Source organism: Heptranchias perlo, chromosome 12, assembly GCF_035084215.1.
Source record: "Heptranchias perlo isolate sHepPer1 chromosome 12, sHepPer1.hap1, whole genome shotgun sequence".
NCBI lineage: Eukaryota > Metazoa > Chordata > Chondrichthyes > Hexanchiformes > Hexanchidae > Heptranchias > Heptranchias perlo.
This window is the reverse complement of record NC_090336.1, coordinates 23,095,237-23,119,485: the sequence shown is the minus strand read 5'-3', so window position 1 is coordinate 23,119,485 and position 24,249 is coordinate 23,095,237. Positions and strand designations below refer to the sequence as shown.

General features: G+C 45.9%; 1 protein-coding gene across 4 annotated transcripts in view; it reads right to left on the bottom strand.

The window, feature by feature from the left end:
* Positions 1-1,612: 1,612 nt before the first annotated feature.
* The window catches only part of LOC137327893 (guanine nucleotide exchange factor for Rab-3A-like), a 110,979-nt gene continuing 88,342 nt past the window's right edge, over positions 1,613-24,249 (bottom strand). For 2 of the 4 annotated variants that reach the window (XM_067993797.1, XM_067993796.1), the window contains 5 exons: positions 20,639-20,751; positions 20,527-20,550; positions 11,835-11,934; positions 9,334-9,400; positions 1,705-6,403 (listed from right to left, as the gene is read on the bottom strand). In XM_067993797.1, the coding sequence (XP_067849898.1) occupies positions 6,321-6,403; positions 9,334-9,400; positions 11,835-11,934; positions 20,527-20,550; positions 20,639-20,751 (387 nt within the window). In that variant the 3' untranslated portion in view covers positions 1,705-6,320. Of the gene's footprint in view, positions 6,404-9,333; positions 9,401-11,834; positions 11,935-20,526; positions 20,551-20,638; positions 20,752-24,249 lie in introns of all 4 variants that reach the window. The other 2 variants (XM_067993793.1, XM_067993794.1) reach the window with 2 other exon arrangements.

Sequence of the window (24,249 nt, the reverse complement as noted above, 5' to 3'; positions counted from 1 at the left end):
TTAAATCGAGGCCCCGTCTGTCCTCTCAGGTGGACATAAAAGATCCCATGGCACTATTTCAAAGAGCAGGGATCCCGGTGTCCTGGACAACATTTATCCCTCAACCAACACCACTAAAACAGTTCTGACGAAAGGTCATTGACCTGAAACGTTAACTCTGTTTCTCTCTCCACAGATGGTGCCTGACCTGCTGAGTATTTCCAGCATTTTCTGTTTTTATTACCATTAAAACAAATTATGCAGTCATTATTTCATTGCCGTTTGTGGGACCTTGCTGTGTGCAAATTGGCTGCCGTGTTTCCTACAGTGACTATACTTCAAAAGTATTTCATTGGCTGTAAAGTGCTTTGGGACATCCTGAGGTGAAAGGCGTTGTATAAATTCAAGTTTTTCTTTTTGGATACGGAAATGTACACAGTTGAGTTTTTTTGGACTCCAGAGGTCTTAAGATTTCAGGAATTGGTGAAACCAAAGATCCAATCACTGAATTAAATCCTCCCACAGAGTGAGGTTGCCTCTTTCCCTTAATCCTCCAAACCGCTTGGGAAAACAGGCACAAACTTACCTGGATAACAGCAGGTGTAACAATTGGGTTGCCAATTTGCAAAATGGACACAACCCAGTTATATCTGACCAACAGGTATTGGATTATTACTCATTATAGAACCAGAGGTATTGAGTGTAACCAGACTAGAATGACAACAGAACAAGGCCATCGGGCAACAAATTACTTTGACAAATGAATTAAGACAAGACAGCTACACTAGTTCAACAAATGGCTGCAGCTCAATTGCCTATACAATCATTCAACATCTGCACCTAGATTTTAACTCAAGGCATGGAATGGGTGGACAGCCGGGGGGGGCGACCTGGTCGCAGGATGCCTGGTTCATTTTGAAGTCTGGGCCTCATTACCATGCCACCAGCGAGCTGCCTGCCTTGAAAATGCCCTTCCCGCTATAACTCACTAGCTCTGGGCTAGCACACTATCAGGTGGCCCAGAGGCTGATCCGGCCAGTAGGCAGGTTGGTAGGTCCGGAGGGTGGGGAAAAGTGGTCACAGTGGCAACGACTCACATTATTCTTGTGGAGTCCACAGAAGTACTCCTGCTCCTCCTTGCCCCACAAAAATATTTATTTACTTAAGGGCTTATTCCTCTTCACACACACTCTGCCTGCTTGTCCCTCTAAATTGCATCGAGATTCTATATACGTCACAGGACCTCGATTTGCATACAATAATGAGGCTCCCGCCCGATTCAGGCAGGTGCCTGGGCCCCATTAAACATGACAGCGGAGTGGTAAGTGATGCACACCAACTTTAACTCCACTACTGCCCTGCTTCCACTACCCCCCCACCCCTCACACGCCTTTACTGTATCAGAAGAACAGCAGACGGAAGAGAGCGGAGGCTGTAAATTGTGCACATGGATTATGACATAGTGCCAGGCTATTATTAGGAATGTTCAAAATGCTATAATAGGAAAGTTAGGATACTAGAGGGATGAGCTGCGATGGGAGGAATGGCATTTTCGTGTCCTTGACTTTTCTTGTGTTCCTATTTCATTTCCAGGTATCCATTATTCTAAACATAAATCACCCAAACCCCTTAATTAGATTCCAGTCTATAATTTATTAACATGCTAAAAAATATTTTCTTTTTACTATGCCCATCATCGACATCACTTTGTTCATTCAAAAGGAGCAAGTTGTCAGTTTTTATTAGTATTTATTTTATACACTGTAGAAATGTATTAGATATTTGTATAACTGTGCAGTCAGTCCAACCCATAGAAGGAAAGCTCCATCTGATTTTCAGGGAAACCCCTGCATCCAATAGCCATTACATTTGGCAAGTGGAGGAAACTCTATTCTCCACAATAATAAAAACACTGGAATTAATTAACGATACCTGAAAAAACAGTTAATTAAAAAAAGTTAAGCATGCACCATGCAGCTTAAAGGAGCACTGCCTTCAGGAGAAGTGTTTGGCAAACATTTTTTGCAGGCGGTGGAGGAGGAAAAGGGATCAAGAAGAGCCAGAAGAATGATATGCAATTTTTGGCATGTTGATATCAAACACAAGCAACATGTTAATACATTTCGATGTGATTTATGTCATTATTTTTCTAAACAAAGAAAACATTGCCCCGATAACTCAGTGGGTAAATGCACCACCCAGTGTGGCACTGAGCCATACAGACCAGAGATTGCAGATTTGTTTCCTGGTCTGTGTCCACATTAGCTAATCTCAGCTGGGTGATATTAAAGGTTGTAATTCACCCCTGTATCCCGCAGCCAGGAGTGGGGGGGGGGGGGGGGGAAACAAAATCAGCCAGGGGTCCTGCTCCTGATCACTACCCAGTGACCCCTGCCAGAAAGTGCATATGTGGGTATCAACTAAAGAGAGGATCGGACTCTGCTGTGATATCTCCCATGTTTGAATAGCCTGCCAGTGCTTACTGACTAGGCTGAAGACTAGCCACTTGGGACAAATACTGGAGGGCAACCAGTGCCTGTGGATCCCAGCAAGAGGCAACACCTTTAAGATAGGAGAGGGGTAGAAAATTGGCATGAATTAGTGTTAGATAAGGTTTGCCAAACATTTGACAGTGCTCCTTTAATAGTAATGTATGGATTATAAGGAATTCCTTAGTGATTATAATACTTTAATACAAGTTAAACATGAAAAGGAATGGTACATGACTCAAGCCATTTTGTAATGAAAATTTAGGAGCTGAAACTCCCAGTAAAATATTGGTTCCCATTTTCAGGATACTGTGTAGAGACATTTGGAGATATTATATAGGTTAGGTCATTTATTGCTCAGGAGGCTGGTTACCGAGGAGGTGGTGCATCCCGCAAAGGGGGATGCAAGAACAAATGAAGAAACGTGATGTTCTCCTGCTTGACAGATTATGAAAACCATTCTGGAAGAGGAGAGGTGTATTGTAAAATGTGAAAAGAAGAGCGTATAAGGCTAGTGTCCAGCCCACACTTATATAGTGCAGAGACCTGGACCTTGACAAAAGCACAGAAGCAGAGGCTAGATGCTTCTGGAACACTAGGAAGATGTTGAGTATCAGCTGGTAGGGCAGAGTGACTAACATGGCAATGTTGAGATGGAGTGGCCTGTGTACAGTAAGAGCATGTTGCAGAGTGAACATCCCAACAGGTAGTGTCTTTGGTGCCCCAGAATCTCAGCTGGGAGATGACAGCATGGCTAGCTGAAGGTGAGATAGTGGGACCATGTAAAGAAACAGTGACAAATATAGAAAGTTGCAGGAGCTGGCAGACAGCAATAGCAACGATTCATAGCATCAACAGGCAGCTGGGTTCTGTTGACTGACTGGGGGAACCTCATCTGGGGAGTGGAGTCACTGCAATTTTTGAGAATCTCCTTCCTGTAATCAAGCATCCCCCTCACTAGTGCATGGTCCATAGAGAACTTCTTTTTACTTCCCTCCCCCCGCTCCCTACCCCTGAAACTGCTAATTTTTGTTAAGGCTCAATTTCAGGTGCAGGTGGCCTTCCAATATCTAGCCCAGGTGGTGATTCTTTATGCGTGAGCCTAAGAAGTGAGTATACACAGACTATTAGACTGTGGATGGCATCACAGGCAAGCCTGATCCTGTCCTCACTCGACAACCACACACATTCACTTCACCAAGGGTCACATGTCCACTTTCAGCAGCGATGGGCAGAAACCCTGGCTGATATTGTCCAAAAACCTCCCTCCCTCCCTCCCTAGCCCGGGAGTGCTGAGCACTCCTAATGTTGTCCAGGCTGCAATCAGCTAAATAAATTCATTTTTAATTATTCAATATACAGCTGCTCAGGAATTTAACCTGGGGGAGGAGGCGGCGTAGTTTTGCTTCTTACCCAGTGACAGAATCAATCCCCAAGTAAGGCGCAACATAGATAGAAAGTGCTGGTCCTATTTGTACTGCCTTAACAAACTATTGAACCTGATGTTAAATCCAGAATGATTGTGATCTGCTTTGTACAGAATTCCAGGCAGGTGGGCATTGTCCTGGGATAATAAAACAATATGGCTAATTCATCACAATCCCTCATTTCCCCCCTCCCCCCGTCCAATGTTCTCCTTTCCTCTCCAAAAGACTCTTGCTGGGTTATGATTCCACTGGTTGGCAGCCCTCCGACACTCGCACAAGTGGCCATTAGTCACATGTGTGCCATAGATCTAGGGACTGTACACAGTTGTGTACAAATCCATTGCAGGATTGTCTCAGCCATGAAAGGGAAGGATTCAGATTGCTGCTCGTTCACAGCCAACTTTCCCCCCCCCCCCCCCCAAAAGGAGAGGAAATGGCATATCAGATAATGTCTGCAAAGTTTATATTTGTGCCTTAGAAATCCATGGTTGGAGTGGTCAGGGGCTGGAGGAGTTACAAACTTCAAACTGTTAGTTACACCCCTGGTGTGAATATAGTGAATATCCTCCAGGCTATTTGAGTGTGACGGGCATCACAGCCAACCCTTGTCTTTGCCTGACATCCACACAAGCACTTTCCAGCAAGAGTCGCTGGATAGCGATCAGGAACAGGAATATTGGCTGATTTTTCCCCTCCCTTGCCCAGGTGGCTGAGGCCAATTGGAGCGCCTCAGCTTCTTTGCTGGCTGAGATCATCTAACTCAGCACAGATTGGGGATCAATCCTGGGACCTTCCTGTTCTGTACAGCTGAGTACCACACTGGGTGATACATTAATTAATGGTATCATCGGGAGAGTCCCCATTCCCCTTTTAAAGGAAATATTGATTCCCAGTCATTCACTGAAATAACTAGACATTTTGCTTTCTGCTGGCACTTATCACTGACTGGGAGAAGTTAAACATTAATACAGAAGCGATTTGGCAAAAACAAGTTTGAATTTTGGATCCAATTTGGCCTGATGCTGACGCATCCATACGAACAAGGGTTAAGTTCAAAACAATGGAGAAAGTTTCAAAATAGCTCCATGAGCATTTGCCTGCATAACAGTCACTGGTCTTCAAAATAATTCATTGTATTATGCATATCTGAGAAACAGGTTAAGTTATAGAGATGCAAGTCTTTCTTAAGAGAACACTATAGAGCTGCAGCTATCTCTGCATTCATAACAGTAGTGAAAGCCCTCTATTGAAACTATCAGGCCTGATGTTTTAAGAGGAGTTCATCTACCACTCTCCATTCAGGGCTGATCTGAACACGTGATCAAACACCAGCAGTTTCTCAAATGACTAGAAGTTTGACGATGCTTGCTTTCCATGAGGACCTGCATCCGTCTTTACCCCTGCCTGTGTGAGGAAACACAAGCGGAAACGGATTAGTCTGTCTGGGCCTCTCTGTGAAGAAGGGAGGTGCCGTCTGGGTCAAAGTGACAAGAGGAAGTAAAGTTCATCTGGATTACTGCAGCTGGGGAGGGGGAAGAGCATTCACTTGAGAAAGTGTGTAATTGGGTCAATGTGATGGGAGTGGAGGGGTTAGTGTGATGGGCAGAGAGATTCATCTGGGTCAGTGTTATGGGGGACGTGGGTCTCTGCTGCACTAAGCTTAATTTTGTATCTTGGACCCAACATGACATCCATTCTTATGGAACTTAATTTACATATATTATCCCCTTCCCTGCTCCCAACTTCCACCTTTTAATGCACATTTATCTGCCGTTATCTGCTGACATGAAGCAGTAGAATTGGTTCAGCCAGTTGTTCTTAACACTGCCTCTCCCCAGGCTTTCCATGAGCTGGTGAATAGCACCCCATTGAGGGCAACACCAAGTGACCATCAATCGTGGCTGGGCCCAGCGCCCTAGGGAGTCCAAAGGTCCACTGCTATTGCTACATTAAAGGGAATAAACTTATTTTTCATTCAAATGATCCCCTTTCAATCACTTTTCTCCATCTTATGCGAGTTAAACAAAGAATTAAGCCACTGAGGTCTATTAGGGACCAAGGTCGAGTTGCGGAGGTCTTACAATCCTTGGCTGCTGTAATAATAGAGATCAAAGTTACAGAATATGTGATGAAAGGCTAATGTTATAGGTGATAAAATTACCCTGTATATCATCCACAGTCTCTCCTCGGTATTGAATTTTTTTTTTAATACAGCCCAGGCTGTGGTGGCAGTCAATCGCTCATCCTGGGCACGTTATCACACTTCCTGTTTGTTTCCTGCTCTTCATGGGAGCAAGACTCTGATGTTTGATTTTAGATGGTTTTCTTTCTTTCTTCATATTATTTAAATCCATTGTGTAAATTAATGATCCCTCGAATTGGAGCTGTGCAGCCTAGTCCTGAATACGGAGCATTAACGTGGAGACTAAGACTCCTCTGTGTAGTACCCCAGTTTAGCAACAGACATCTCCTTCCTCAGCTTCATCACTTCCCAGTACATCTGTTCCACTGTAAAGAGAGGAAAACAAATTAGCCTGCAGCACCAGCATTATGGTAACATTGGTTACTTTAAATTCACTTAAACCCAATCCTGCTCTCACCAGTGTCCAACGTGCACTTTCCATAAAGATCACTCAATAGCAATGGTCATCTCACTCAAGAGAGACCACAGGATGGCTGATGTGGAAATTGGAAAAAGTTCACCCACACTGGTGCAGGAAGGAGCAGTATTCTGTGATTGAGGTTGAGGCTAAAGAATGCTTTTTGGACAGGGATATCCAAACTACGGTGTGTGGGCGACTTGCAGCCCCCCTCCAGCTCTGGCTATCTAGCCCTCAAAACCCAGGCAACTCGATCCTCGTAACTCTCATTCACTGGCTTGTGCGAGGTTCCATGATACAAATCAATGCAGTCCACGAGTACAAAAAGTTTGAATACCCCGGAACAGAATTTTTAGTCCTATCTAACCCATGCTATACCTAACCTGGGAGTGCTTGAAGCTGATACTTGGGGAGTGAATTTCTCTCGTCCCTCATAACAGCATTTACACCGTTTTCTGGAATTTCCACGGCTCTTCCACCAAAGTTATAGTGGACGAGCGTGAGAATCCAGGTGGAAATTTAGCCCTTGGGTGTCTGAAGTTGAAAGTGTTCCATTCCTCAGCACTAACATTCCTCAACTTGACAAGTAAAGTTAAACAACAGAAATTAAAAATCACAGGAAGGGATTAAGTAGCTTAAATAATTAACAAATACTAATTTCCTTTTTTAAGGAAAAATAAAAAGGTTCCCTGTCTATTAGGAAGCCCTATACCAGGTGTATGCCTCCACCTGAGGTTGACAAACAAACAATCAGCTCACAGGTGGCAAAAGGTGAATTAAAGGCAGCAGAATCATTTTCCATTAACTCAGAGATTCCTTGGGCTCGGTATGGTAGTGTAGTGGTTACTGTTACTGGTCTAGTAATCCAGAGCCGTGGACTAATAATCCAGAGAAAGTGAGTTCAAATCCCTTCATGGTCGTCTGAGAATTTTAATTCTGTTTTTAAAAATCTGGAAAAGTGACCATGAAGCTGTTGGATTGTCGTAAAAACCCAACTGATTCACCAATGTCCTTAACCGGTCTGGCCTATATGTCACTCCAGTCCTACACTAACGTGGTTGACTCTTAACTGCCCTCTGAAGTGGCCATGCAAGCCACTCAGTTATATCAGTTACATAGAAAGGAAAAGAATAATAAAACTGGATGGACAACTTGGCTGCAACCTAGTTATCGAATCAGGACACAACAAAAGCACATCCAGCCCGATTGACCCTGCAAAGTCTTCCTCACTAACATCTGGAGACTAGTGCCAAAGCTGGGAGAGCTGTCCCACAGGCCAGTCAAGCAACTGCCTGATATACTCACAGAATCATACCTATCAACCAACTCCTCCATCCCCATCCCTGGGTATGTACTGAGCACAAGTAAGTATACAGTCAGGTTTGGGGGGGGGGGGGGGCGGGGGGGGGGGGGGGGAAGAGGTGGGGTGGGGTGGAAAGAGTGGCCCTGGGAGTTCTCATCATTGACTCAGGACCCCCAAACATGGGCAAGGAATCCTGCTGTTGATTATCACCTACCGCCCTCCCTCATCTGATGAATCAGAATTCCTCCATGTTGAACACCACTAGGAGGAAGTATTACAGGATGCAAGGGATGGTAGGATTTAAACTCACATTCCCAGGATTATTAGTCCAGGCCTCTGCTTTAACATAACCACTACACTACTGTTCCCGTTGTGATTTTCATACACCTACGGCACAGAAAGTCTCCTCTGACCTTAAATGGAACTTTTAAAGTTCTCTCGGAGTAGATATGTTTCTTCCTTCATGGCAAACATTCCTATTCCTCTCAACTCATAACTCTCTATGAAGCCCAAGGCTGTCTCAGACTTGTATTTCGCCCCTATATCTGGTGGTGGGGGGGGGGGGGGGGGCGGCAGAGGGGGGGCTGGGAAAAAGGGGTTCTCTGCTATTATCTCTTTCACATTCCTGAACAGGTACGAGAAAAAGCTTGTTGCTTTATATATGATTCTTCTCACATCGACCCTCCGACGTCTCGATTCTCTCTATTAAATCTTTCTCATCTCTCTCTTTAATCGATACCACTGTGTTCATTCCTTCTCTGAACTTCTCCTCTCTTGTCCCTCCCAAATTGCAAATTACCCATTCTGCACTTTCTTCCTTCTTTCTGCAGCCTCACTGTGTTGAACTCAAGATGCATTGCATTTTGATTCCGGGTATGGAAGGGTTGTCTTATGAGGAAAGATTGAACAGGTTGGGTCTATACTCATTGGAGTTTAGAAGAATGAGAGGAGATTTTATTGAAACATACACGATTCTGAGGGGACTCGATGGGGTAGATGCTGAGAGGATGTTACCCCTCATGGGGGAATCTAAAACTAGGGGGCATAGTCTCAGAATAAGGGGTCGCCCGTTTAAGACAGAAATTAGGAGGAATTTCTTCTCCCATAGGGTCGTGAATCTTTGGAATTCTTTACCCCAAAAATCTGTGGAGGCTGAGTCATTGAATACATTCAAGGCTGAGTTAGACAAATTTTTGATCAGCAAGGGAGTCAAAGGATATGGGGAAAGGGCGGGAAAGTGGAGCTGAGGTTAAAAAACCAGATCAGCCATGATCTCATTAAATGGCAGAGCAGGCTCGAGGGGCTGAATGGCCTACTCCTGCTCCTATCTCTTATGGTGTTATGGTACCCTGCTCTAGGGAATGCAAAATTGGGACCCCATATCTCCCTCAAACTTGGTGTCACTTTATTACTACTTGCCAATTTACCCTGTCTTTTATTTTATTCTTTACAACCCCTGAGGTGTTGAAAAGGCCACTATGTTGACCCTTCATCTTTGGTTCTCAATTTAAAAAAAAGACTCCTTTTAATCTTACCATCTTGTCGGACCAGACCCTGCTGGATATAACGAATATATGTGAAGAAGTTGCAAACAGCGGTAATCTGAGAAAGAGATGATAACACCGTTACAAGCAGGCCAAAAAGAAATCTGTAGCAAAGCCCATCCATAGACAAAGATTCTTTAGCTGTTCAAACGTTAAACGTCCTGCCCTGAAATTCCATGGGGATTCTGCCGACTTTCCTGCTGGAGTTACAGCAGGAGACCAGTAGAAACCGTGTGGAATTTCAGGACCCGTACAAATTTATTGTTTTCATTGCTGTGATACTCATCAATCTCAATGATACATTTGGGCTTAAGTCATATCACACAGCAGTAGCAGGATCCTACGCAGCCATCGTGAGATATTCTTGTCACCATTGGCTGCCACACAGAATAAAGATAAGGCACTACAAGAAAAAAAACGTCACAGTACACAATACAGGATCACCAACACGGCTACGCATGTCATAATGAACTGTGCACTGTTTGTATCTAAGAGAAATGCACAATGTGCAGAGGAGAGACATGTACATGTACATTGTATGCACAGAAGAAAAACAGTCGCAACAGTGTGCATTTTTATAGTGCCGCTCAAATAGGTGAATATCTCAGAGGGAAGAGATGGGTACTGAGCTTGAAGTAAAGGAATTTAGAAAGGAAATTAAAGGCATAGTTGAAGAGATTAGTTTTTAGGGAGCATTTAGAGGAAAGGCAAAAAAGGGTATGGGGAGAGAATTCCAGAGAGCAGAGGCATAACAATTGAAAGATCAACCTCAAAGAGAGTGCAAGGGATAAGCAACAATCTGGAGACAGAGGAACGGAGAATGCGGAATGTGATGTACAGCTGGAGAAGATTATCCAAAAAAAGAATGGGTAAGGTCACAAAGGGATTTGAACATGAGGAAGCGGGCACTGAAATTGATCTTCTGGGGCACAGGGAGCCAGTGGTGCTTGGTGAACAAAGGGGTCAGGGAGTGATAGGTCTGTGGAAGAGGACTTGTGCTTCAGCAGAGTTCTGGATTAGCTAAAATTTGTGAAGGTAGACACAAGAAAAGCTCTTGAGAAATCAATCCTTGAAGCAATGATGGTCTGGATATGGATTTTGACAGTGGCAGGAAGAGATGTGGTGTAAGTGAGCAATGTTCTGGAGGTACAAGGTGGTAGGATTGGTAAAGGACTAGATATGGGGCTTAAAGCTCAGCTTAGCATTGAGCAGAACACCAAGGTTGCACATCCACTGTGTTCACCGAGTGCACAACCAGGAGGATTCATGAAATTGGATGAAGAACACATGGGAGTTGGTGACAGCCAGACAAGATGGCCTCAGTGTTGTATGTGCTCAACTGTAGGAAATTTTGTCTGAACCAGAAACCTGATGTCAGACTGTCAAATGGTACAGTAGCAGCCCTGAAGTCAATGGCAATGGCAGATGGGCGTAATCATGTGACAGCATAGAAACTGCTCGATGAAAAAAGACCAAGGTCCATCTAGTTCGTCTTCTACCATCCTGGTAGTCGTATGATACAGCCAGCACTACATTTCTAGATGAGGTTACCAAGAGGTAGAAATGAGGAATAGGAAGGAACCAAGGATAGAGCACTAAGACACTGTTTGGGTGCAGAAGGAGAAAACACTTGGGGAGATGGAAGGGCAGGAAGGTGTGGAACCATGAGAGTGTGATGTCACAGATGTGAATCACAGCAGAACAGCAGTGAAGTATATAGTGGTCAACAGTTGAGAATTGTAAACAATTTTACAACACCAAGTTATAGTCCAGCAATTTTATTTTAAATTCACAAGCTTTCGGAGATTTTCTCCTTCCTCAGGCAAATGTTTCAAGATCCATCACCGGCATCTCCACATCATAACAGTTGAGAAGACAGCAGAGAGGCTGAAGAGAATGAGAAGGGATAGAACGCTGTGGTTACAGTCACACCGGATGCTATTTCTGACTTTGACCAGGGCAGTCGCATTCCTGTAAGTGGAGCAGAAACTGCAGTGGAGGGTTTCAGAGAAAGGGCAGAGTAGAGATACAATGTTAGTTTGAGAAGAGAGACAGGTGAGAGTGAGCTTTTTACAAAGGCGGTGATAACAGTGGTTTTGAAAGGAACAGGAACAATGCCTGAAATTTAGGAAAGATTTACAATGTCAGTAAACATGAGGCTGACAGGAAGTTGGATGATTAGCGAGGGGCTTGGAAGGAGGTTAAAGCAGCAGGTGGTGAACTTCATGAAGGAAATTATTCTGATGAGAGTTCGGAAGAGATGGAAGAGAAATTAGAGTGTAGCAGTGGGGCAGGGGTGTGATGTATACATAGGAAGAGACACACATTGTATGCAAACTCACATTCACACACTGATATATGCACACACTCGTGCTCATGCACTCACACATACATACATCCATTCACACACCCACATATACACTCAAACTCATACACTGCGGAGATCAGAATGGCAGACACCCTCTTTGAAATGTTGTTTATCTTGTACATACCCTGGACCTGCAGGATGGTGAAATGTAGAAATAGTTTCCTGAGTCTCCCAGCTTGATGCGATGTTTACAGGTTCTGGACAGGCCACTTAGCGCACATTTCCTGTGAGGAGGGAACAACACTTGAGAGTCACACAGGACTGGTCCCAGTTAACTTCCTGTCAGGGTAATATATTTGCCAGCAGTAATGTGTGCATCGTTTAAGCAGGTGAGGGTCCACCCCAGAGTCTAACCTAGGCCTGTTCAAGGTTGGATAGGATTTGAGTACAGGAATAATAGTTAATGATATTACCATCTATCTCAACACGCCCTCCCTGGGATGATGATCTGGCACCTCCAAGAAAGGCAACCTATGTTTCCTATAGCATAGCTCACCTCATGACCTCAAACCTGGCCCCAAAATGGCTGCACTCCTTTCCGTTCCCCTCATGACTAGCAAGAAACACTTCTTAAATTAAAGTTACTCCACTATTTTCTCCCCCTACCATGTACTTTCACCAGCCTGCAGGGCAGGAAGTCACTTGGATCCCTGCTCACTGTCAATATTTCTCTGATGCTGGCCTTTTAGGAACACAGGCCATTAAGCTCCTCGAGCCTGTTCCGCCATTCAATTAGATCATGGCTGATCTGTATCTTAACTCCATTTACCCACCTTGGTTCCGTAACCCTGAATACTTTTGCCTAACAAAATTCTATCAATCTCAGTTTTGAAATTTTCAATTGACCTGGCCTCAACAGCTTTTTGGAGGAGAGTGTTCCAGATTTCCACTACCATTTGTGTGAATAGGTGTTTTCTGACATCACCCCTGAACAGCCGAACTCTAATTTTATGGTAGTGCCCCATTGTTTTGGACTCTCCCACCAGAGGAAATAGTTTCTCTTTATCTACCTTATCAAATCCTTTAATCATCTTAAACTCCTCAATTAGATCACCCTTTAGTCTTCTATATTCAAGGGAATACAAGCAGAGTCTATGCAACCTGTCCTTATATTTTAACCCTTTTAGCCCCGGTATCATTCTGGTGAAGCTGTGCTGCACCCCTTCCAAGGCTAATATAGCCTTCCTGAGGTGTGGTGCCCAGAACTGAATTCAGTACTCCAGATGGGGTCTAACCAGAGCTCTGTACAGCTGTAATATAACTTCCATCCCCTTGTATTCCAGCTCTCGAGATAAAAGCCAACATTCCATTAGCCTTTTAAATTATTTTTTGTAACTGTCCACTAACTTATAGTGATTTCTGTACTTGGACCCCTAAACCTCTGCTCATCCACAGTTCCTAGCTTCTCACCATGAGGTGACTAAGAGTTGCCCAGCTACTTATTTCTCCAATGATTTGCCTTTTCCACATTTGAGGAAACCAATTAGCTCAGTACCTCCCCGTAGCCAAGAGCATAGGAAGACATTATGAGCTTACGTAATTGTGTGCAAATTTATTTCAGCAGTCACGGATAGCGAGATAGATTCAAAACACTTGTTCAACACTATTTTGTTGTGAAGATGGTTTAACTTATTGGAGCTGAAATCATGCCCAACTTTCTTTTCCATTGAAGTCAAACGGGCACGGTGTAAAACGGGCTGTAAAAAGTATAAGTAATCCTTTGCCTCCATTCCCTGGCCAACAGGCCTCCACAAATCCTGCTGTGTCTTGACTGAAAAATTTGGGAGAGGTGACATATATTCCTCCACGATAGGAGCAGAGTCTGACATTTGGTTATCCTATCAACCCTGGACAAATTCCAGCTGTGAGATTCTTAGTTGTGGATCATACCTTGGTTATTGCTTCAACCCCAAACAAAAATAAACATGGTTAAAAATGACTGACTGTGTCCGTCACATGGGTCATGGGGTTGACCAAATGATATTAACACATTTTTCTTGCCTCCATCTTTCTCTCCCTCTCTGCCTCCTTTCCTGGTTTTTCTGTTCCTTTTTCCTTCTTTTCTTTTATTTCTCTTTTATTTTTCACAGCCTGCCTGGTTGTGCGATTTGTGAGAGTTTTCTCTGGTTGGAGAGCAAGACAAAGTAACAGACTGCAGGAAGCAGGGCAATCTCAGCATTCAGAGGAGTAGTGAAAGCCCTCTTAAATCTACGGGGGGCTATCGATCGGAATTCTCAGATGGCACATTGTGATCACTCACGCAAGTTGGTAGGCCTGCCAGTCCCTGTGATGGTAACTGGCCAACTATCAGGAATGGGTTGTGAGGAGAGGACTGGGCTCCGGGAATTTTGATTTATATCCCTAAAGGGATGGTAGTGTAGTTGTTATCGTAGTAAACTTGTCAGCCCTGGGGTCACGAGTTCAAATTCCACCTTTGAATTTGAATCCAAAAAATCTCGTAACTTGTGGGCTGGCCCCAGAAAAAAATATGACCATGATTGTAGTTAAAACCCAACTGGTTCCCTAACATCCTTCAGATAAAAGAAAGGAACCTGGCACCCCTATATGTGTGACTTCAGTCCCACATTATGTGGTTAACTCTTATTGTCCTCTGCCACTCAATTTAAAAAAAAACACCTCCTCAGGTCAACTGGGGACGGGCAACAAAAGCGGTCCTGCCAGCATGATCCACATCCAGAGAATAATTTTTTTTAAACTTGCTGCTTTGTGCATGTTTGGGGATTGGGAAAGTCATGTTGCAAAGAAAGAAGTGGAGGAGAAGACATTTCTAAAGGAAAGTTATCTTTTTGGAAAAAAGTGTTTGGCAAATCTTTGTCTTTAACCTGTTTGAAAACACAATGCAATGATATAAATTACTTTATTGCATCACTTGCATGCAACATCACCCTAACAGAATCAATGCACAGCTCTCCTGGTTCTTCTTTCTCCCCGAACAATAAAAAAAAAAGGAATTTGGAAACACTTTTTATCCCCCAGATAATGATGGAATGAGAGGGGTAAATTTACATAAGGCCTCTATTCCTGCAGTATCCGTCTTTTATCTTCCTACCCGTCCCTGGGGTACAGCACTTCCTACTTGATCTGCAGGAATTATAAGAATTTATACAATCACGGAAAATATTCCAGCAATCTCCAGCCCTGTCAGATATGTAGAGGCCCGGCAGCTAATCCCCCCAGCACTACAGAGATTTTTGCCAATGTTATTCTCTTCTGAAGGTGCTGACTCGTGCTGGTATAAAGTTCCACTTGGCCCCAGCTGTCCTCTGTTATCTCCCTCGAGTGGTTACACGCCTAAACGGTGGGGCAGCAGATTTTCCTCTCGCATTCTGCCCAATTTTGAGCGGATCTGGGGAGGGCTGGAGGAAAATTAGTTGAGGAGCCAGTCCCACAATTACAACAGAGCCCTGGTTCACTGCTCCCTCACAGAGCCAACGTTTGGAACCAAAGGTGGGATTGATCATTTTCTTTCAGAAAATAACATTTTGGGATACAGTATGCAAGTAATTTGAAACTGGACATGTGGTAAGTGTAACACATGTGGGAGGAAAAAGGTGACTTTGGACCTTAGGTTCCCAAAGCTCTCCACCCCGGGTGTCATTTTTGGGTCTGTTGTAGACTAATTGTTAGAGATTGATTGCTATGATTAGTGAACAACTCCATTATCATTGTATAATGCGATTATCAGGATGGTAAGAAGGTAAACTAGACGGACCTTGGTCTTTTCTCATCTAGCAATTCTAATGTTCTTATGATAAAATATCACAAAGCCAATTTCCTTCCCCCACCTCGCCCCAGCATAAGTCAGATGTCCACATTTTGCGAGCATCTGACTTGACTTTACTGATCCTGATGTTTTTCCAAGTTCAGCTAGTTTAAATGACCTGTCTGGCTTAGATTCAATGCTCGTTCCAAATAGGGGGTGGGATGCTGTGCACTGCTGTAGGTCTTAACAGCCTGCAACGGCGTAAAGCGGGAACCCAATTTTGTGCCTGTAACAGCAGTCAGAAAGAGCAACAGAATCCCTCCCCACACACAGTACAGCTCTGCTGCACTGAAGATTTGGAAAGGTGGATCCCCCCCCCACCCCACCTGATAGTTTATTGCTGTCCTTTTGAACATCTGATCTGAAGACGCAGCTCGGCAATGTCCGGCATCTAGTTTACATGGGCAGAATCCCCAGAAAATGACGATAGGCATAATTACTTCACTCCCAAGTCATTTGGATGGGATTTCAATGCTCCCGCCTGCTTTTGACAGGAGCTTCACACCCCCGTTTGTTTGGTCCCAAGAAATGCACATCACGCACAAAAGAGATGGAGATCTGCTGCTAATTCCCATCCCCAACACCCCAGAAACTGGCACACATATGGCATTAGGAACAAGAACATTGTCCCATGTGCTCAGAGAAGGAGGCTGACATTTTGAATAAAGCCCAAGACCGGCTGCAGACAGTCTCTCAAGAGTTGTTTACATAGACGCCAAATCTTTAGAGCTACTCCCCCCCCCCCATTCCCATCACCAGCAGATGCAGCTCCCCCACCCCAGTCCCAGTAGCGGTGGAGGCTCCTCCACTCTCCTCCGCCACATCCCTATAACCACAAGGAAGTAATCTCTCGGAGGAATACGGATGATCAATATCCTGAGAGCAAACCTTCTGCTGATTGTTACCATCTGATGCCCAAGTTGGGATTCCTCTCCTGTAATCTCTCCCACATCCATTAGTCTCTGTGATACATACTGTGGGTTTAATGAGTGCCATACCCCTCAATCTGCAATATGATGAAAGGGTAGAATTCAGGCCGGGCTTTGGGGTGACAGTTGCTGTTGGAGTGACCGTGGAACCAGTAAACGGTCTGGTCTTGCCACCAAGCGAGTTTAGTGCACTGCTACTGCTTTTCTAAGCGGTGTGATTTTACTATCATGGACCTATTGGTTTAAATGGGACAGTTGGGGGGTATGAAGCAGTGTGTTCTGTTTTTCCAGGCAGATATTAACCACAAAAAGACAGTCTGTGGGATATCTTTGCTGAAAGAGAAAACCTGTGATAATATACTGAAAGTTACTAGAATTTAGCTTGCAGTGTGTTATCACAAAATAGCAGTTTTTAAAATTGAGGCAAAGGGCCATAATACAGGATGCCACCAAGGTTGAAGAGAGTAGGAGGAAAGACAGGTTGAAGGGAATTGGAGGGTAAATCAGGAAATGTGGTTAAGAGTAGGCCATTCAGTATCTCGAGCCTGATGATGATGCTAAGCTTAGGTTTTAAAAGCTTATAGGTCGTGGGAGGAAGGGAGACAAGGCATTCCACAGTTTTTAGGTCCCGTGAAAGGATGAGTTAGAACAGGAGACAGCAAAGGAGTCTTGGTTTCAACAAAATGAGGGAGCAGGCAGGAGGAAGCATATTACAACACTCGGGTATATTATACTGAAGACTGACCTGAAGGTTGGTGACAACTTTCCCCCAGCCATAGAGCAGTTTGGATTACTGCTGGCGAGCGCATTCAGAGATAGCATTCCTCACAGCGTCACGTACTCTATTCAGTGCACACCTGTTGCTGCGGGCTTTGCCAGCTACACTTGTCTGTCTGTACACCAGCGGGGACAGGAAGGTGCAGGCCCCAATCTGAGACCTGCTTTCCTGCTCATGAGTGGTTTCACCATAACCACAGCATCAATATTAAGCAGCAACAATGATTTTAAAAACTAAGAATTCAACACAGGCTCCTGGAGGTTCTTTGGAAAAGTAGAAACATCAAGGTGATGTAATTGAAGGTTTCACATTTATGAAGAAAGAAAGAACTTGCATTTATATAAATGCCTTTTGTAACCTCAGAATATCCCAAAGCACTTCAGAGCCAATGAAGTGCTTTTGAATTGTAGTCGCTGTTGTAACGTAGGGGAATGCTGCAGCCAATTTGCGCACAGCAAGGTCTCACAAACAGCAATGAGATAAATGAGCAGTTAATCTGATTTTGGTGGTGTTGGTTGAGGAATAAATGTTGGCCAAAGTACTATGAGAACACCCCTGCTCTTTTTCAAATAGTGTCATGGGATTTTTTACATCCACCTGAGAGGACAAATGGGGCCTTGCTTTAACGTCTCATCCAAAAGATGGCACCTCCCTCCATACTGCACTGAAGTGTCAGCCTAGATTATGTACTTAAATCTCTGGGGTGTGGCTTGAACCCACAACCTTCTGACTCAGTGCTACCACCGAGCCAAGCCTGACACAACTCAAGGCCACAAAGGATTGTTCACTCTTGTGAAAGGTTCAAATACGAGGAAGGAGGTTTCTTCTGGGCTATTTCTAGCAAAATCATTAAGCAGTTTTAAAGGAATGGGATTGCAAATTTACTGAAAATCACGATCACAGGAAGTCTTGATTCCAGGGGAAATTAGTTTAAAATTAAGAAGTGAGCAGTAAGGAGGGAAGTTGTATGGAACCAATCAACCCAAAAGGTGAACAGAGTTGTCCAATATGTTACTAGGGAAGGACACTAACATGAACAGTAAAAATGTGCTTACGGCAATTAGATGTGATTCTGGAAAGAGAAGGAATTGAGACATATAATGAGGTGGTGTGTAGGTGGGGTTAATTTAATAATAAGGGGCACTGGTTGATGCTTATAACCCTTCTTTAATTCAGTAAAAATGTGTATATAACATGCATTCAGCAAGTGACAATAGACAGTGAGCTCACTGATCCTGCACAACAACACATTTACTCCTCACTATCTCCCTATATGCTATCCAATGGGAACAGCTTATTAAACCTGTTTCAATCCAGATTGAGGTCAGGATTTCTGCTTTTCCGAATTCTGAATGTAAGAGCTTAGGAATGAGGAAAGGACACACCCCATTCCATCATTTAGCTGTGTACAGAACCCACCCAGGCCATTGGCATTTCCCTCCTGCCAGAGCACCAAACCCTTGTTCCCTTATTTACAGCAGAATCAAGAGTTCATCAATTTTATTCATTGCTTTACCTGAGTCCACATTCATTTTTTTGGGGTAGTGTATTACAACCAAGTCTACATTCATTGTATTGGAGGTAACGTATACCAAACAAGTCTACATTCATTGTACTTGAGATAATGTATTATCAACAAAGCCTATGTTCATTGTACTGGGTAGAGTATACCAATCAAGTAGACATTCACTGTGCTACTTGCATACCATCCAAATCTATTTTCACAGTGCAAGGGCTCTGTATACCAACTGCACTAGGGGACAGTCTATACAAACAGAGCCTCCATTCACTGCACCAGGAGGCAGTCTATAGCAACTTGATTCCCTTTCCTCTAAACTTTAATCTTCCCTGTTTGTGGATACGTTGGTTGGTGTCTTGCTTGATAGGAAATAATGTTCGGATTTCCATAAATTCTACAACTGTTAGGGATAGAAGTAGTAATATTAAATATTATCCCAGATTAGGTAAAATATAAGGTCACTGGTTGTTTTTGTCCCCTCTATTTAGAAAATGTACATTTAACCACTTTTGTGAACACACTACACACCAATCAGCTAGTGTCTATCACCCTCTACAGGACGTCTGCAGAACCGAATTAAGATATAGGAAAGCATGAACTAAGAAAAGGCCACTCGACCCACTGAACACAACGTCTACAGACTCTACCCCACCCATTTCATTTCCTGAAGGGACATGCTGTGTAAACATTCCCTGATCCCTTAAGGTAATCAAGCAAATAATGAGGGGCATAGATAAGGTCAATAGTCAAAATCTTTTCCCAAAGGTAGGGGAGTCTATAACGAGGGGGCATAGATTTAAGGTGAGAGGGGAGAGATACAAAAGAGTCCAGAGGGGCAATTTTTTCATTCAAAGGGTGGTGAGGGCCTGTTTCCATGTTGTAACTTCTATGATTCTATGATTCTATGATTCTATAAAACTCCATCAGTCAAACACTGGCTGGCTAACTTCCATAGACTACCTCCCCGTCCACATCAACATACCCTCCCCCCTTGTCCCAGTAACCTGTAGAGTATTCGATCATCATCTCTATACGTTTACAGGGATCCTTTATAAATACTGACACTCTCACAAGGGACCCTCTGCAAATATTGACACAATTATAGGGATCCTCTGCAAATACTGATGTACTTCCATGGACTCCTGTCCAAACTTCTGAATTTCAGTATTACTTACCCAAAAGAGAACAGTGCTATCCGTGCAGAAAATATTTTTTTATTAGTATACAGCATCAGAGGTTTCATGCTAGCAAGTCAACAAATACCGACAAATACAGAAATCTTATGACAGACGGACAAAAACTGGATGTCCTCACGGATCTCTGTGATTCTCGGTCCGGGGAACAAGTTTGAATACTTATGCGCTACTCTGCTCCAACGATATGCCTCAGCCCCAACCAGAGAAGAGCACCACCCTCTGCAGTGTCAATGTGACATTTTCCACATCAACCATCCTGCAGCTCTGAGTCGAGATCACCAATTTAGTGCCAGTTTAGTGCTGGAGGCCAAAGGCCACTAGGAGTTGAATTGAGAGTGTCCCACTAATTTCACCTTGGACCTTTACAGCCAGCAGGCAAAGAAGGTGTTTATCTCACCAATGTGGCCTAGATTCAAACCCAGATCCCAGAGGCAAAAGAGCAGCGAGTGACACACTGCAGCACCTAGGTTCTTATAATTATATGACTTGCGAGGCACCGTGAGACTGCAGAAGCAATGTTAATACTGTGAGTAAAGGCTGGTTGCAAACAGGAGTTAGAGTGCATTAGAGTCAGGATTAGACAGGTTGATTTGTCTATGTAAACACTTACGTCACTACTTCAGCCCGCCACCCACTAGAAGAGAGAAAGAACATTAAATCAAGGGGAGAATCAGACCAATTAACAGCTAACAGATCAAAGGCTATAAAGAGCATACTCTTACTTTGGTCCTCCACACTCTATGGCTGAGGCCTTGACTGCTGGTAACGCTTGGGCAGCTGCTGGCTCAATACTCAAGGTGTTGCTCTCTACGGCAGCCTGGACTGCTTCTGTCAGCTGGGAGAGGGGAGTGAGAGAGAGAGAGGGAGACAGAGAGAGAAGGTCGAGAGAGAGAGGGAGAGAGAGAGAGAGATGAGAAGGTCGAGAGAGAGAGGGAGAGAGAAGGTCGAGAGAGAGAGGGAGAGAGAAGGTCGAGAGAGAGAGGGAGAGAGAAGGTCGAGAGAGAGAGGGAGAGAGAAGGTCGAGAGAGAGAGGGAGAGAGAAGGTCGAGAGAGAGAGGGAGAGAGAAGGTCGAGAGAGAGAGGGAGAGAGAAGGTCGAGAGAGAGAGGGAGGGAGAAGGTCGAGAGAGAGAGGGAGGGAGAAGGTCGAGAGAGAGAGGGAGGGAGAAGGTCGAGAGAGAGAGGGAGGGAGAAGGTCGAGAGAGAGGGAGGGAGAAGGTCGAGAGAGAGGGAGGGAGAAGGTCGAGAGAGAGGGAGGGAGAAGGTCGAGAGAGAGGGAGGGAGAAGGTCGAGAGAGAGGGAGGGAGAAGGTCGAGAGAGAGGGAGGGAGAAGGTCGAGAGAGAGGGAGGGAGAAGGTCGAGAGAGAGAGAGGGAGAAGGTCGAGAGAGAGGGAGGGAGAAGGTCGAGAGAGAGGGAGGGAGAAGGTCGAGAGAGAGGGAGGGAGAAGGTCGAGAGAGAGGGAGGGAGAAGGTCGAGAGAGAGGGAGGGAGAAGGTCGAGAGAGAGGGAGGGAGAAGGTCGAGAGAGAGAGAGGGAGAAGGTCGAGAGAGAGAGAGGGAGAAGGTCGAGAGAGAGAGAGGGAGAAGGTCGAGAGAGAGAGAGGGAGAAGGTCGAGAGAGAGAGAGGGAGAAGGTCGAGAGAGAGAGAGGGAGAAGGTCGAGAGAGAGAGAGGGAGAAGGTCGAGAGAGAGAGAGGGAGAAGGTCGAGAGAGAGAGAGAGGGAGAAGGTCGAGAGAGAGGGAGGGAGAAGGTCGAGAGAGAGAGAGAGGGAGAAGGTCGAGAGAGAGAGAGAGGGAGAAGGTCGAGAGAGAGAGAGAGGGAGAAGGTCGAGAGAGAGAGAGAGGGAGAAGGTCGAGAGAGAGAGAGGGAGAAGGTCGAGAGAGAGAGAGGGAGAAGGTCGAGAGAGCGAGAGGGAGAAGGTCGAGAGAGAGAGAGGGAGAAGGTCGAGAGAGCGAGAGGGAGAAGGTCGAGAGAGCGAGAGGGAGAGAGAAGGTCGAGAGAGAGAGGGAGGGAGAAGGTCGAGAGAGAGAGAGGGAGAAGGTCGAGAGAGCGAGAGGGAGAAGGTCGAGAGAGAGAGAGGGAGAAGGTCGAGAGAGAGAGAGGGAGAAGGTCGAGAGAGAGGGAGGGAGAAGGTCGAGAGAGAGGGAGGGAGAAGGTCGAGAGAGAGGGAGGGAGAAGGTCGAGAGAGCGAGAGGGAGAAGGTCGAGAGAGAGAGAGGGAGAAGGTCGAGAGAGCGAGAGGGAGAAGGTCGAGAGAGCGAGAGGGAGAAGGTCGAGAGAGCGAGAGGGAGAAGGTCGAGAGAGCGAGAGGGAGAAGGTCGAGAGAGAGGGAGGGAGAAGGTCGAGAGAGCGAGAGGGAGAAGGTCGAGAGAGAGAGAGAGAGAGAAGGTCGAGAGAGCGAGAGGGAGAAGGTCGAGAGAGCGAGAGGGAGAAGGTCGAGAGAGAGAGAGAGAGAGAGAGAGAAGGTCGAGAGAGAGAGAGGGAGAAGGTCGAGAGAGCGAGAGGGAGAAGGTCGAGAGAGAGAGAGAGGGAGAAGGTCGAGAGAGCGAGAGGGAGAAGGTCGAGAGAGCGAGAGGGAGAAGGTCGAGAGAGAGAGAGAGGGAGAAGGTCGAGAGAGCGAGAGGGAGAAGGTCGAGAGAGAGGGAGAGAGAAGGTCGAGAGAGAGAGGGAGGGAGAAGGTCGAGAGAGCGAGAGGGAGAAGGTCGAGAGAGAGGGAGAGAGAAGGTCGAGAGAGAGAGGGAGGGAGAAGGTCGAGAGAGAGAGAGGGAGAAGGTCGAGAGAGCGAGAGGGAGAAGGTCGAGAGAGAGGGAGAGGGAGAAGGTCGAGAGAGAGAGAGAGGGAGAAGGTCGAGAGAGAGAGAGGGAGAAGGTCGAGAGAGCGAGAGGGAGAAGGTCGAGAGAGCGAGAGGGAGAAGGTCGAGAGAGAGGGAGAGAGAAGGTCGAGAGAGAGAGAGAGGGAGAAGGTCGAGAGAGAGAGAGGGAGAAGGTCGAGAGAGCGAGAGGGAGAAGGTCGAGAGAGAGGGAGAGAGAAGGTCGAGAGAGAGAGGGAGGGAGAAGGTCGAGAGAGCGAGAGGGAGAAGGTCGAGAGAGCGAGAGGGAGAAGGTCGAGAGAGAGAGAGAGGGAGAAGGTCGAGAGAGAGAGAGAGGGAGAAGGTCGAGAGAGAGAGAGAGGGAGAAGGTCGAGAGAGAGAGAGAGGGAGAAGGTCGAGAGAGAGAGAGGGAGAAGGTCGAGAGAGCGAGAGGGAGAAGGTCGAGAGAGCGAGAGGGAGAAGGTCGAGAGAGAGAGAGAGGGAGAAGGTCGAGAGAGAGAGAGAGGGAGAAGGTCGAGAGAGCGAGAGGGAGAAGGTCGAGAGAGCGAGAGGGAGAAGGTCGAGAGAGAGAGAGGGAGAAGGTCGAGAGAGCGAGAGGGAGAAGGTCGAGAGAGAGAGAGGGAGAAGGTCGAGAGAGAGAGAGGGAGAAGGTCGAGAGAGAGAGAGAGAGAGAAGGTCGAGAGAGAGAGAGAGAGAGAGAGAGAGAGAGAGAAGGTCCAGAGAGAGAGAGAAGGTCCAGAGAGAGGGAGAAGGTCCAGAGAGAGGGAGAAGGTCCAGAGAGAGGGAGAAGGTCCAGAGAGAGGGAGAAGGTCCAGAGAGAGGGAGAAGGTCCAGAGAGAGGGAGAAGGTCCAGAGAGAGGGAGAAGGTCCAGAGAGAGGGAGAAGGTCGAGAGAGAGGGAGAAGGTCGAGAGAGAGGGAGAAGGTCGAGAGAGAGGGAGAAGGTCCAGAGAGAGGGAGAAGGTCCAGAGAGAGGGAGAAGGTCCAGAGAGAGGGAGAAGGTCCAGAGAGAGGGAGAAGGTCCAGAGAGAGGGAGAAGGTCCAGAGAGAGGGAGAAGGTCCAGAGAGAGGGAGAAGGTCCAGAGAGAGGGAGAAGGTCCAGAGAGAGGGAGAAGGTCCAGAGAGAGGGAGAAGGTCCAGAGAGAGGGAGAAGGTCCAGAGAGAGGGAGAAGGTCCAGAGAGAGGGAGAAGGTCCAGAGAGAGGGAGAAGGTCCAGAGAGAGGGAGAAGGTCCAGAGAGAGGGAGAAGGTCCAGAGAGAGGGAGAAGGTCCAGAGAGAGGGAGAAGGTCCAGAGAGAGGGAGAAGGTCCAGAGAGAGGGAGAAGGTCCAGAGAGAGGGAGAAGGTCCAGAGAGAGGGAGAAGGTCCAGAGAGAGGGAGAAGGTCGAGAGAGAGGGAGAAGGTCGAGAGAGAGGGAGAAGGTCGAGAGAGAGGGAGAAGGTCGAGAGAGAGGGAGAAGGTCGAGAGAGAGGGAGAAGGTCGAGAGAGAGGGAGAAGGTCGAGAGAGAGGGAGAGAGAGAGAGGTGGAGAGA